Here is a 13,451-nt window from a genome sequence, read left to right as displayed (position 1 = left end):
CTTCCACATCAAACATATTCCTCGGGCAGACAACTCCAAAGCAGACGAAATGGCTCAGCTGGCTTCAGCTGACCATCCTACTCTCAGCCATGACGTCCGCATAGAATACCTACACCACCCGGCCGTTTCACCGAGTCTACAAGCTATACAACACATTCAAAATGAACCTATCCCATGGGCATCCGACATCCTCCTATTCCTGACCACAGGAGCACTCCCAGAGGACCAGCAGCAGGCTTCCAAAGTCCGATCCCGAGCGTCCAATTACGTCATCATCGACGACATATTGTACAAACGCGGTTTCTCCCGGCCATACCTACGCTGCCTCAATCCAGCGCAAGCAACTTACGTAATGCAGGAAATCCATGAGGGGATTTGTGGCAATCACTCAGGAGGCAGGTCCCTTGCCCAGAAGGTACTCCGTACTGGGTATTTTTGGCCAACGCTCAGTCAGGATACGACTGATTTCGTGCTCAAATGCGACAAATGCCAACGCTTCGCCAACATCCCTCATGCTCCTCCTACAGAGTTAATCACACTCTGCAGTCCTTACCCGTTTGCCAAATGGGGGATTGACCTGGTCGGTCCCTTTCCCACCGGTCGAGGTCAGACCAAATTCGCAATCGTTGCCATCGATTACTTCACCAAGTGGGTCGAAGCTGAACCCCTTGCCACAATCACCGAGCGGAACACAACCAGGTTTATCTGGCAATCGATCATTTGCCGATTTGGCATCCCTCAAGCCATCATCTCTGACAATGGCAAACAATTCGATAACGCGAAGTACAGAAAATTTTGTGCAGATCTCCAGATCCAACCGTGCTTCTCCTCCCCCGGTCACCCCCAGGCAAACGGCCAAGTTGAAGTCACCAACCGTTCCCTTCTCAAAATCATCAAAACCAAGCTCGAAGCTGCTAAAGGCCTTTGGGCCGAGGAACTGCCCAATGTACTCTGGGCTTACCGAACCACTGCTCGCACCCCCACCGGCGAAACCCCTTTTCGTTTAACATATGGCGCTGAGGCGGTTATCCCGGTAGAGGTCGGCCTCCCCACTCCTAGGGTTTTACACCCGGATCTGGCCTCAGCCGAAGAGCTCCATCGAACACACCTCGATCTATTCGAAGAACTCAGAGAAACCGCTGCTGTCAGATTGGCTTCTTACCAGCAGAAAATGAGAACACACTACAACCGCCGAGTCCGACCTCGGGAATTCTCCGTCGGGGATCTTGTCTTACGAGAAGTGACTCTCGCCACAAAGAATCCAGCCGAGGGCAAACTGGCAGCCAAATGGGAGGGCCCCTACATCGTCAAAGCCCGACCACGACCAGGCACTTACCGACTCCAAGACATGGAAGGCCGAGACCTGCCCCATCCCTGGAATGCAGAACATCTGAAGCGTTACTATCAATAAGTTCATATTTTTATATTACCAATATTGTTGTATTCCCCTTTTCTTTATATATAAAGCAAATTCCGATTGCAGATCTACACTGTCATAATTCAAATGTTTGTATGACGATCCCAGCAACTCAAAACTTCACAACCTCGGCCAACCTCAGCACTTCAAAGCCTCGGCCAGACCGAGCACTCAAAGCCTCGGCCAGACCGAGCACTCAAAGCCTCGGCCAGTCCAAGCACTTCAAAGCCTCGGCCAGTCCGAGCACCTCAAAGCCTCGGCCAGACCGAGCACTCAAAGCCTCGGCCAGACCGAGCACTCAAAGCCTCGGCCAGTCCAAGCACTTCAAAGCCTCGGCCAGTCCGAGCACCTCAAAGCCTCGGCCAGTCCGACCACTTCAAAGCCTCGACCAGTCCGAGCACTTCAAAGCCTCGGCCAGACCGAGCATTCAAAGCCTCGGCCAGTCCGAGCACTTCAAAGCCTCGGCCAGACCGAGCACTCAAAGCCTCGGCCAGACCGAGCACTCAAAGCCTCGGCCAGTCCGAGCACTTCAAAGCCTCGGCCAGTCCGAGCACCTCAAAGCCTCGGCCAGTCCGACCACTTCAAAGCCTCGGTCCTCGGCCAGACCGAGCACTCAAAGCCTCGGCCAGTCCGAGCACGTCAGAGCCTCGGCCAGACCAAGCACTTCAAAGCCCCAGCCAGACTGAACACTCGACCAAGCACTCCAAAACCAAACAAGGCTACATCTTTTCACACTTGGTCACATTTTTAAACTTCCCCACAACACTTACTTACTCTTACCTTCATGTTTACACTCTCACTCGTCCGTTTTGAAACCTCCTCATAACACTTACCTTTTTCACATTCACTTTCAAATTTACACTTAACTGTCTAGCTACTACTTGTAACTTACCCTTTACCCTCATTTGTGGACTTTTACTGCACAAAATTTCTTACTCATTTTTACCGCACAAGGTTTTTATTCACTTTTGCTGCACAAATAGTCAGCTGCCAACAGACACAAAATAACATTCGTACACAAATTCATCTTAAACAAACTCTTCACGTATTTATTCATTCACTCATAGAATTACAATGTAAAAAAAAAAAAAAAAAAAAAAAAAAACAATGCACAAAAATTACAATGTATACACTTAACCAAACCCCACAGAACACGCCCAGCTCTTCTTCTTCTTGGCTACTCTTCCTCGCTGGATGCTAAATCCTCTTCTTCAACGCCTTCGTCCAGGGGGGTCTGGGCCACATCATCTTCGCCGATTGTCACGCTACTCAGGTCCAAGTCTGGAAACAGCTCCTCAGCTCTACGCTTGAACATTTTCCAACCACTGTCCCAGTACTCGGCCATTTCATGCTTATAGCAGTCGGACTGCTGGAAGCTTTCAATCACCTCTGATTCTGTCCTACCTCCAGCAGTCTTCCTTGACAGGCCCAACCCCCCAGGCTCTTGACCAGCCAGACTCCTGGCGACAGCAGCATCCACCTCCATTTGAAATTCGGAGGACCCTTTATACTGCTCCACTGCTGCGACGCATAGATCAGGGTAGGCCGCCTTTTCAGACGCCGCCTTCGCCCTCTCCTCGTCCAGCTCCCTTTGCAGAGCCACCCTTCCAGCGGCTGCCGTCATCCTCTCCTCTTCCATCCCCTTCCTCAGACCCTCTAGCTCCGCCGCCATCTTCACCTTCTCCATCTCCCATTCCCTCAGAAGCCTCCCCTTGTCCTCCTCTGCTCTGGTGCGCTCCTCCACCAGCTCCTTCAGCAGGTCTCCAATTCTGGAGTCCGCTTCATCCTTCTGCCTGACCAGCTCTTCATTGCTGGCCATAGCCTCCTCATGCCTCTCGACCGCCACCGCGCAGGCCTTCTCGGACTCTTCCAATTTTTTGTGCTCACCAGCCAGTTGGAACTCCAGTGACACAACCTTACGGCGTGTGTCCTCCAGTTCCAACTTGACTGCTGGCAGGTCGGCATAGGCAGTCTCCCAGTCGGCACTATCCTCCCTCAACTTGGCCAGCTGGACCCTGACCTCCTCAGCCTTCAACTTGGCGGCCCCAGCTTTCCTGAGAAGAGCCCCCGCTAAGGTAGTCACCTCCATTTGGGCGGAGCATAACCCCCTCAGCAGGTCGGCCTCACTGTACCCAGATGCCGCGCGCAGAGCTCCTTCGTCCACAATCCTCACCAGGCGGTCGGCTCCCGCCCTGGCTGGGCCTTCTTCTCCCTCCATCCTCCCAGCTACCGCGCGCGCATGATAAATAGCCGTGGCCACACGAACCCCCCCTTCCTGGGGGTCGGGCCTCCCCTGAACCTGTTCCCTCCCGCTCGGCGCCGCCTCCCCCACCCCAGCCTCCGCTTGTACTGGTGGACCCACCTCCACAACCTCCACCGTTGGGATGATCTCCACTTCCTCTGGGGCGTCCTTTGCCGCAGACTCCTCTGCATCCGTTGGGGCCACCTTCGCCCTCTTGGCCCCAGACTCCTCTGCAGCCTCCTCTGGAGCCCCCCTCTTCTTCTTCTCCTTCTTTTTCTTCATGACCGTCACAACCCCTCTGGCCTTTTCCTTTATAGGGTCTACAGGCGGCGGAAGCGGCTCAAAGCTACCCAAGTCTTTTTCCCCCAAAGGCCTAGGGCGCGGTCGGATCCTCTCCCGCGAGAGCGGTTCAGCCGGTCGGCCCCTCTGCGCCTCTATCAACTTCGCGGCCTTGGCCATAATGGCTCGATCCTCCATCTCCTGTGCTCTTCTCCTCTCTTCCAACTCCCCCCGGTCGAGGTCTCCACCTTTCGGCTGCGGTCCCAACCCCGCCTCAAACAGTGCTGACGGCTGGACAAGATCGTCCCATCTGGCTTTCTCTCTCTCTCTCCACTCCCTCACTTTCTTCACCCTCTCTTCCGCCACCACCCCTAGCCTAGACTCCATCGACCGATTTGGCACCTTCCACATGGTGCGCACCCCCATCCCCCCATTAACTGACACGAAAAACCACCGTGGCCGCCACCCCTTGATCGACGTAGGCAGCCCCGCCACCAACCCCCTGCCCATCACTGCTTGTAGGGTGACCCACGTTTCTTGCTGCCCCGACGCTTTGTAACATGAGAAGAACTCGTCGATCGTCATGGCCTCTCCTCCATTCGCCTTAGGCCACGCACTCGCACAAGCCATCAGAATCTTCCACGCATTGGGCATCAACTGCCCCGGCGCTACCTCCAGGCGATTTAGCACATCAACCACCACTTGAGGCAATGGCAGCCTCAGCCCCCCTTTCAGCGCCTCCTCGTACAGGGAAAACTCCCCTGGCTTCACCATAGACGGCCTTTCCTCTGACGTCGGCAACCGTAAATCTACCTCCGCCGGAATCTGGTATCGCCCCCTAATCGCCTCCAAATCCGCCACCGTGAGCGTGGATCTGTCCGCCTTAGTGTGCCACTGCCCCGACTCCACCTGGTTTAATGGCTTTGGGGCCAATATCAAGTCCGATGCCTCTGCCCTGTACTGCGCTGCTAACTCCTCCCCATCATCGTCCCCCAACGGGTCTACCCTCACGTTAACTACTCCTTCTTGTGCCATTTCTAGGGCTTGCTCACAAAAAGAAAGTTGAGAGAATGCTACACAGATATGTCGCACACCGTGCAAGAGTTGGATATTTTGAGTTCTTGTCCCACGGTAGGTAAAACGCATTATACCTAAAACCTACGGTTTTGCCCGTATTCCACGGATCCACATTAATTTTCACCCGTTTCAAAACCTTTCAAATCAACCGCCAAAACCGCCTTTTTCAAAACCCCCCCTGACCTATCGCTTCATTTCCTGCCCCAACGCTTCATCTTCCCCCACGACACTGCCACGTGTATGGCCACGATGCACTGTCCCCTACCCTTACCCTGTCTTTTCCATTTTCACATCAGCACATTTTAGAACCCCACGCCCCCCTGGTCGGCACACCTCACGGTCGACCCCCGCCGCTCGGCCACCCTCGTGGTCGGCCCACCTCACGGCCGACCCCTCCCGCTCGGCTACCCTCATGATCGGCACGTCTCACGGTCGACCCCTGCCGCTCGGCCACCCTCGTGGTCGGCCCACCTCACGGCCGACCCCTCCCGCTCGGCTACCCTCATGATCGGCACGTCTCACGGTCGACCCCTGCCGCTCGGCCACCCTCGTGGTCGCCCCGCCTCACGGCCGACCTCTCCCGCTCGGCCACCTTCCAGTCGGCCTCTCCACCCGTTTCACACTCCTCTCCCTTCTCACTATTCCCTTCGTTGGTCTAAAGCTGCACTCGGAAATGGGGGACTACTGACATGGATAGGCCCACAAGGCACACGGCCCACGGTAAACCACCCCGAACCCAGTGCTTGGGGCCAATGGCACAACCCGGTTGCTTGGATGACAAGGCCCAGAACAGCTGGAGGCCACCTAGACATGAAGGGCCAACGGCATTTAGGCACACGGCAGGTGGGACACGGGCCACATCAGCAGACAAAGATCTGCAGAGTTATTATCACAACACATCACCATTAATGCAACCCATCACAGCATTTATTACAACAGCACTCCCCGCCGGAACAGAGCCTCCATCACCCTAAACAAGATGAGCTATGGCACAGGCTTTCGGCGGAAAAAGCACGTCACAAGAGACAGGAAAAATGATGACCAAAGGATATAAGCAAGGATAAGAGGAAGAAAAAGGAGGTTAGGTTGCTCTCTCTCTTGATCTCTCGATATACAGTCTTTTCATACTCTGCTCTTCTAATTCTTGCACCGGAGGGTTCACTGGGGGACTACCCCGTTCCCCCCCTGAACTTGCTTGCAGGTCATCTGACGGAGCCAGCCTTCCTGAGCCGGATTCTGGAGAACCTGGGCCGGTCCGACCCATCCACCCGGGAATCGATACATCATCAGTTAGTATTAGGGCACGTTTAATTTAGCATACCTTATGCTATGCATGCGTACATCCATGCATTTGTATTGCATGCATTAGGCTCGGTACATCACGCTAATTGCATTTGTACTTCAAATTCTAAACTGAATATGTGATAGTTGTGCATTCTCACATGCCATGTTTAGGATAGCCGAGCCTATTCTAGCAACACTTTGTATGCGATAAATTAGGCACTTAACATGGGCTTGGATCATGCATGTTTTGCTAACAAGTTCTCTATTTTGGCACGGAGTACGATGTAAGTATTTCCGCTTTAGCATATCGCATGAGTGTGAATATTGCCATGACAGCATACTTAACATGTGGCTAGATGCTTATGTGTTATAAACTGCTCGGATGCCTGTGGGTGGAGGTTGGATTGTTTGAGTTGGAAAAACTCATTGAAATCCGTGTTTTAGCCTACTTGCGAGTAGCAAACTCCAAAGCATTTTCAAAACAAACGGATATGCAATGTTTCTTTCCAAATTAGGCAATCTAGTCTATACTTGTTTGCTGCGCGCATAACATAGTAATTCTAGGCTAATAAATGGAATAAGAATACATAACGTTTTCAAAAATGGATATCACGGTTAGTAGAGGCCGGTCTTCGGACCGGGCGAAAGGGGGTGCTCATAGCTGACCTTCCCCGATCGTACCCAAGCTCCCGAGCCGAGACAACTCCGGTGATGACGGACATGTGGCCTTCGGCACCGAGTCAGGGTTTCCTAAATTTCCCCATTTTAAAAATATTTGGGTGGCGACTCTGTATCTGGCAAAGCAGTCCATGTTTGGCACTACTTTTTCAAAAATCTGTTTCTCAAAACGATTTGCCAGATTTGGACTCTTTGGTTCAGATTAAGAACCGTGACACAAGTCGAGTCCGAACTGTAGTAACCCCAAATGAACAGAACGGGACTCATCCTCCCGGGGCGTTCGGGGACGTCTACACCAACTTATTTCCTGGGTCTTTTCCTGTGACTACGTGCCCGTCAACCGGTAGGCCAAATAGAATAGCCACATCTTGTAATGTAACTGTGGACTCTCCAACAGGAAAATGAAATGTGCGCGTCTCTATGCGCCACCTCTCTATGAGAGTTGTAACGAGATGGTGGTCTAATCGAAGGTCTGATCCGATACACCCCGTAGAACCCTACACGGAGTAGGCAACGTAGGACTCTATGGTCCAAGGCGGTGTCCCATAAGCCCGAATCAGATCGTCGACATTTCAATTTCGGCTGATCTTTCGCCTACACATGACAACGTTGTGTGTAAGAGACATAATGCTTGTACAAATGACAATTGAATTTTCATAATGAACCCATCTTCTATTAACTGAAATAGTGGGTGAGATAACCAACATTTTAGTGGTGCATAGTGCGTAAGTGGTGTAAATGTACAAAGATAAATACATACAGACACAGATTTACAGTGTCATGACATACAAATAAAAGGCTCCATCAAAACTAATATAAGTTTTAGAATGTTTGGTACACCTGTTAACGAAGTTGGGTTGTACCCTTTACTATAGACTGCAATGGGGGTTTATGTGGTTTTTAGTTAAATTAGAAGGGCGTAAAATATAACTAAGCCGTCATTTCATCATTGAGATAAGAATTAAATAAGTTGGGGATCAAATGAATACAATGAAATATTACAGACTAATATAACATATAATGAATATCTTTTGAAGAGTTTAAAGTCCTTTATTTTGAAATGAAAAATGTCGCTTGAACTATATTAATGCAAGTTGTTGTAGTATGAAATAAGTTAAAAGTTATTTAAGTAAACGAACAAGCTAAAATAGTCACTTTGTCAATAATTGAAATTGTTTGTGTTCTTATTTTATATAATTTTTAGGACAGTGAAAATATAAAATAAGAAATCGCTAACAAGTACAAGATTATGTTATTCGGAATTGGCAAAACGCTTCACAGACGAATAAACAAATGAGAAATCATAACATATTAAGTGAATTATTTATTATTTCTTAATTATTTAACAAAAGTGAATCAACATATTTTTCTCCTAGAGTACTACATAATTAGCCAGCTAGCAAGGATAATTATTGAGTCATCCAAGAGTACCATGTGGTGTTATTTATTTAATGTTCCTAACTACATACGTGATGAAATTTTTTACAAGAAATAATGTTGACTCACTCTATTAACTAGGTAGAAGAGAAGGAATGAACAACTGGTCCTTCGTTCGCCATGGCAAAAAGACAAAATAGACTAAAAAGCCAATAACACAAAATGTTACATCTAAACAATATTCATTTCATTTTATCTTTTACAAAAGCCAAAAAGCCTATCCCAAGTGAGGCTTTTTAGCCCTAGGCTAAAATAGCCAAAAAGTTAAAAAGCCAAAAAGTCAACCCACATCCCAAACGAACCCCTTCATGTGTTTATTTGGTACAGTTTATTGTAAGTTAAAGGTTAGTAATAAAAAAGACGCCGAAAGCATTATTTCACTAACATTATGGTAATTAACTTTTTCAACTTTTTAAAAATAAAAGTTGCACCAACAGGCCAATACGCAACTCTGAAATTATAGTTAAAAAATAAAAAACTACAAACAATTCTTGTAAATTATACTAAAACTCGTCTCATAAAAATTGAAAAAGTCAATGTGGGTTAATAGTGTGAAAATAGTTCGTACCATGAATTCCAAAAACCAGTGGGTGGTTCCCGCTGTTACAACACTTAACTATTTTTGAAAGGGCAAACTCCACCTATTTTTAAAATTTTTTATTGAAATTTATCAATTGAAATAATGTTGTTCAAGTAAGGAAGTAGACAGATCTAGTTTTCCACACTGCGATGGTACTATGAGTCGCTGAAATTGGATTATTTAATAATTTTTTTGAGTAGGTAATGGGTGATGAACCAGGACTTCTAATTTAATGATTATATAATATTATTTTGTGCTATAAGATTATGAATTCAACCTCTATAAAAAAGAATTTTGTTTGTGATATTTATTTCTTCTTTTATTTTAGGAATTGTATTTAAAAGTCCTTTATTTCATCGTAAGCATGAACTTGGGGTAATTGTTAAACTTGATGATTATCAACTTTTTAACCATTTTTTTTTTTGGTTAAGCTAGCGGTCCATTTAATATAATCTTCTTCGTTCTCTCTCTATGGACTAACGTTTACACTTGGGGAAATTTGTCTAAGCCATTGAAATGTCCAAATAGGATGATCCATGGATAAACATTTATAGTTTCACATTATATTATGTAACAACTACAGTGTTTGTGTAGTATTCAAATATCGATTATAAGTAAATAATTCATACCGACTGACGCCATATCATATCGGCTCGATGCTGATGAGTCAATAATGGGATCTCCTCTGCTAAATGAGTCATAGACTTGCACAAGTTTTCATATATGAAATGGATATCCGATAACAAGAACTTTGACAATAGTACATACATATGCTGACAAAATTAGAATACGACCTGACAGTATATCACAGGTATACAAACTGCAACAAGTTAGGGAAAACAAAAAGAAATGGTTGCCTGGAAAAATTTCTTGATAACTACAAAACAGTTCACCACCTAACAAAATGTGGCTACGCATTGAATATTACATGCATTTATATTGTTGATTAATAATTCATTTCACATTATTGTGATAGGAGATAAGGTACACATGGTACCTGTGAGTTTAAAGATATTGTCAGTGCGTTGTCACGTCAAGCTTTATGACATGAAAACCCATGCTTTAAGTAGATTTCAAATCCACTACTCAAACTTTTTAGAACAACTAAGCATTTACCAATATGTACTAAATTTAAAACACATGATTGAATTGATAAAATGGTCTTCCCTCACATAATGAATTTTTGGAAACTAAAAAAACAATTAATGACGTAACAAAATGTGGCAACACATTAAATATGGCATGCATTTATATTGGTGATTAGTAATTCATTTGACATTATTGTCATAGGAGATAAGGTTCACATGGTACCTATGTGATTAAAGTTATTGTCAGTGTGTTGTCACGTCAACCTGTATGACATGAAAAAACGTGCTTTCACTTTAAAGGAGTTGTCATTTGGACAGGAAAGAAGGACGAAAGTTTGAAAAGGGTTTTATGTAGATTTGAAATACATTAGTCAAACTTTTTACAAGAACTAAGCATATACGAATACGTAGTAAATGTCCGAGAAATGATTGAATTCATAAAATGGGCCTTCACCCACGTAATGGATTTTGGAAAAAAAAATTAGTTTCCCACATAACAAAATGTGGCAAAACACACATTGAATATAAACTGCATTTATATTGGTGATTATCAATTCATTCTGTGAATATTTGCATTTTTCTAACATTAGATAAACTGGTGTCCATCGAGGTCAGGACACAATTGACCATCAATGCACCAAAGTCTGCACAATCCAGTGCACAAAGGACACTTGCAACAACTAAAGCAATTAAAGAGATTTGCCACATTTGACCAAATCTATGTCATCAGTAATTGAAGTCGTAAATACATTATCAATTTACTGAATACTGATTCATTGAATATTACATTGACTCCAATTCAAAGAAAGTAGCGTGGAACTAATATATAAAGAAGACAAACAACTACTGTCGAATCGATCGGATTCTCGCTGGACATTTTCTCTTATCATGCCCTCTTTGCAAACAAAAACTACAATGGTGCAATCCACTTTGTCTGGAAGTATCCATTTCATTGTGTATGCGGCTACGTTGAGGACGACCCGTTTTAACTTCACGTTGTCAAGCTGGAATAGCAAGCAAAGTTGGGTAATCATTGTCAGGCCAATATTGCTCGTGCGGCATGGGCCTAAACTTCTGCGCGAAGATACACTTATGGACTTCCAACCTATACTCTGGTGCAATGAAAGGAAAAGGGTCCTCGCCCAAGTTTGCTGTCACAGCAAGCATGTGGGAACATGGCAAGTGAAATAATGTGTACTTCCCACATGAACAACTCGGTGGTCGGAGACTAACTATTTGACGAGCACCACCCCCCATCCCATGCGGTGCTGTCCTCACCTCATATTCCCTTATTCCCCTGCAGGAAAAATGCATGTACGTGGATTAATATGCATATATGTTAAAATTACGACACCACATCAATGATCGATGAGTGTGAAATGTTAAAGTGTAGTGAATTCGGTGCATCCAATAAAAATTACCTATTAATCGGTACCAACATATGCACATTCGCTTTAGCTTGGTGCTCATCAATCCATCGTTGAACATTAGTCGTGTACAAGTGACCCCGATTACTTGCATTTTTAGCAATGGTCCTGCCTTCGCCAAAATATTTCACAATCCGATAAAAAGTGATCTCAACTGATGCTGTAATGGGAACACTGCGTGCGCCTTTCAGTACGCCATTGAAGCCCTCTATATGGTTTTTCGTCAATATGCCCCAACGACAACCACCATCATGGCACAATGTCCAATGAATAGGGTTCATCCGTCTAAACTGCCGTTCAGCATTCTTCTCGAGCTTGTAGATATCGTCCATAATCTTGTTAAACTTCCGTACTTGCCGTGCAGAACCAGCTCTCCACACAAGATCCTTCGCTACTGTATTGCCGAATCTTTCATTGAAATTGCTACATACGTGTCGCAAGCAATACCTATGGTACCCTCTTGGTTGAACTTCTGGATTGTCCCAAATTCTTGACAGGACACTAAGCAAAGCTGTGTGTCGATTGGATATCAATGTGACCCCCTCTCGGTCACGGCACACATGTCGCCTTAGCAGAGTAATGAACCAACCCCAACTCTCGATCATCTCCTTGTCAACAATGGCAAAAGCAAGAGGTACAATCTTGTCCGCAGCAGTCACTGCAGTGGCCGCAACAATTTTCCCTTCGTATTTCCCGTACAAGTGTGTGCCGTCAATGCATATCACTGGACGACAATACTTGAAGCCTTCTATTGCAGGTTTAAATGCCCAGAACACATAGTTCATGTACATTTCAGTTCCGATTGAGGTAGAGTACAAATTCGGAATCATGTCCCACATGACAACTGTGCTTGGATTGAATGCCTGCAATGCAGCCATATATCTAGGCAACCTTCGGTACGACTCATCCCAGTCACCAAACACCATTGCAACTCCCTTCGTCCTTGCAAGCCACACTTTCTTATATGATATAGTGAATTGAAACTTCTCCTTCACGACCTCAATTATGGTAGCAAGAGGCAATTCTGGTGATATCTGCAAATATAAATTATATTTGAATACATTACAATCATAATGAAATCTAAAAACAATAATCTATCTACCATGGCACTTACCGCAATTTGTGCCTTGATGAAATGAGCAATGACCTCGGACTTGAGGTTGCAATTGTCCCTATTCATTCTAGGGTACACACACTGATGCGGTGCTTCAAACCTTCTAATTTGAAAGAAATCTTTGTCTTTCAACTTTGTTGCTCGAACCCTCTAGTTGCAGCCGTGCTTGCACTCGGCCACCCAACTGTTTCCTTTGGATTGTACGATCTTGCATTCTCGATTGCGCTTCAGGTTATACAACTGAACAGCGTGCACTAGTATTTTCTTATTAGTAAATATCATTCCTTTCTCCAAATGAGCAGTTTCGAAGTCCCACAATGGCCAACGTTCGACAACATCATGGCTAGTGATGGAACCATCATTGTCGAAATGCAAATTATGGTAGAAAGGGATATGGACATTTGTGTGTACCTCCTGCATATCATGATGCCCTCCAACTTCGTCATCACCGGAGTCATTGTCTGCACCTTCCCATGCGCCATCCACATCTTCCACGGAATCTTCATCACTTACTCCAACCTCGTCAAACAATGGCATTGTATCATCAGAGGATGCATAATTTTGGATAGCCGTCTCTGTTGTACGTTGAACATTACAAATCGGTGGACATTCTTCATTCCAGTGGGGATATGGGGTTGTAAGAACCATCGGATTATACGTTGTCGGAGCACTTGGACCTGCTTCGGCACTGTAATAACCATCTACGTTCTGTGATGCATTTAATTGATTGTAACTCTGAGAATGATTGAATGGAGGGTAATCTTCAGGGAACATGTGTGCAGACTGTATAAGTGTATTGTCAGGGGATTGCGATTGTGTCAACATTTG

The 13,451-nt window shown here is 45.8% G+C and overlaps 1 protein-coding gene across 1 annotated transcript; it reads right to left on the bottom strand.

Moving 5' to 3' along the window:
* Nucleotides 1–11,081: 11,081 nt before the first annotated feature.
* Nucleotides 11,082–12,689, bottom strand: LOC114300381 (uncharacterized). Its single transcript, XM_028245261.2, has 3 exons — nucleotides 12,624–12,689; nucleotides 11,504–12,543; nucleotides 11,082–11,379 (listed from the first exon to the last, which is right to left on the bottom strand). The coding sequence occupies exons 1-3, from the start codon at nucleotides 12,687–12,689 to the stop codon at nucleotides 11,082–11,084; spliced, it is 1,404 nt and encodes a 467-aa protein (XP_028101062.2).
* Nucleotides 12,690–13,451: the final 762 nt, after the last annotated feature.

The sequence above is a fragment of the Camellia sinensis genome, chromosome 7 (genome assembly GCF_055761805.1).
Source record: "Camellia sinensis isolate YWXY chromosome 7, ASM5576180v1, whole genome shotgun sequence".
Lineage (NCBI taxonomy): Eukaryota > Viridiplantae > Streptophyta > Magnoliopsida > Ericales > Theaceae > Camellia > Camellia sinensis.
The sequence above is the reverse complement of the archived record's forward strand: the minus strand, read 5'-3'. Positions and strand labels throughout refer to the sequence as shown.

Coding starts and splice junctions, on each gene's coding strand:
- LOC114300381 (XM_028245261.2), bottom strand. CDS start 12,689: ATGAATAGGGACAATTGCAACCTCAAGTCCGAGGTCATTGCTCATTTC. Junction 12,544..12,623: donor TCATCAAGGCACAAATTGCG/GTAAGTGCCATG, acceptor TTATATTTGCAG/ATATCACCAGAATTGCCTCT. Junction 11,380..11,503: donor ATGTTGGTACCGATTAATAG/GTAATTTTTATT, acceptor TTTTTCCTGCAG/GGGAATAAGGGAATATGAGG.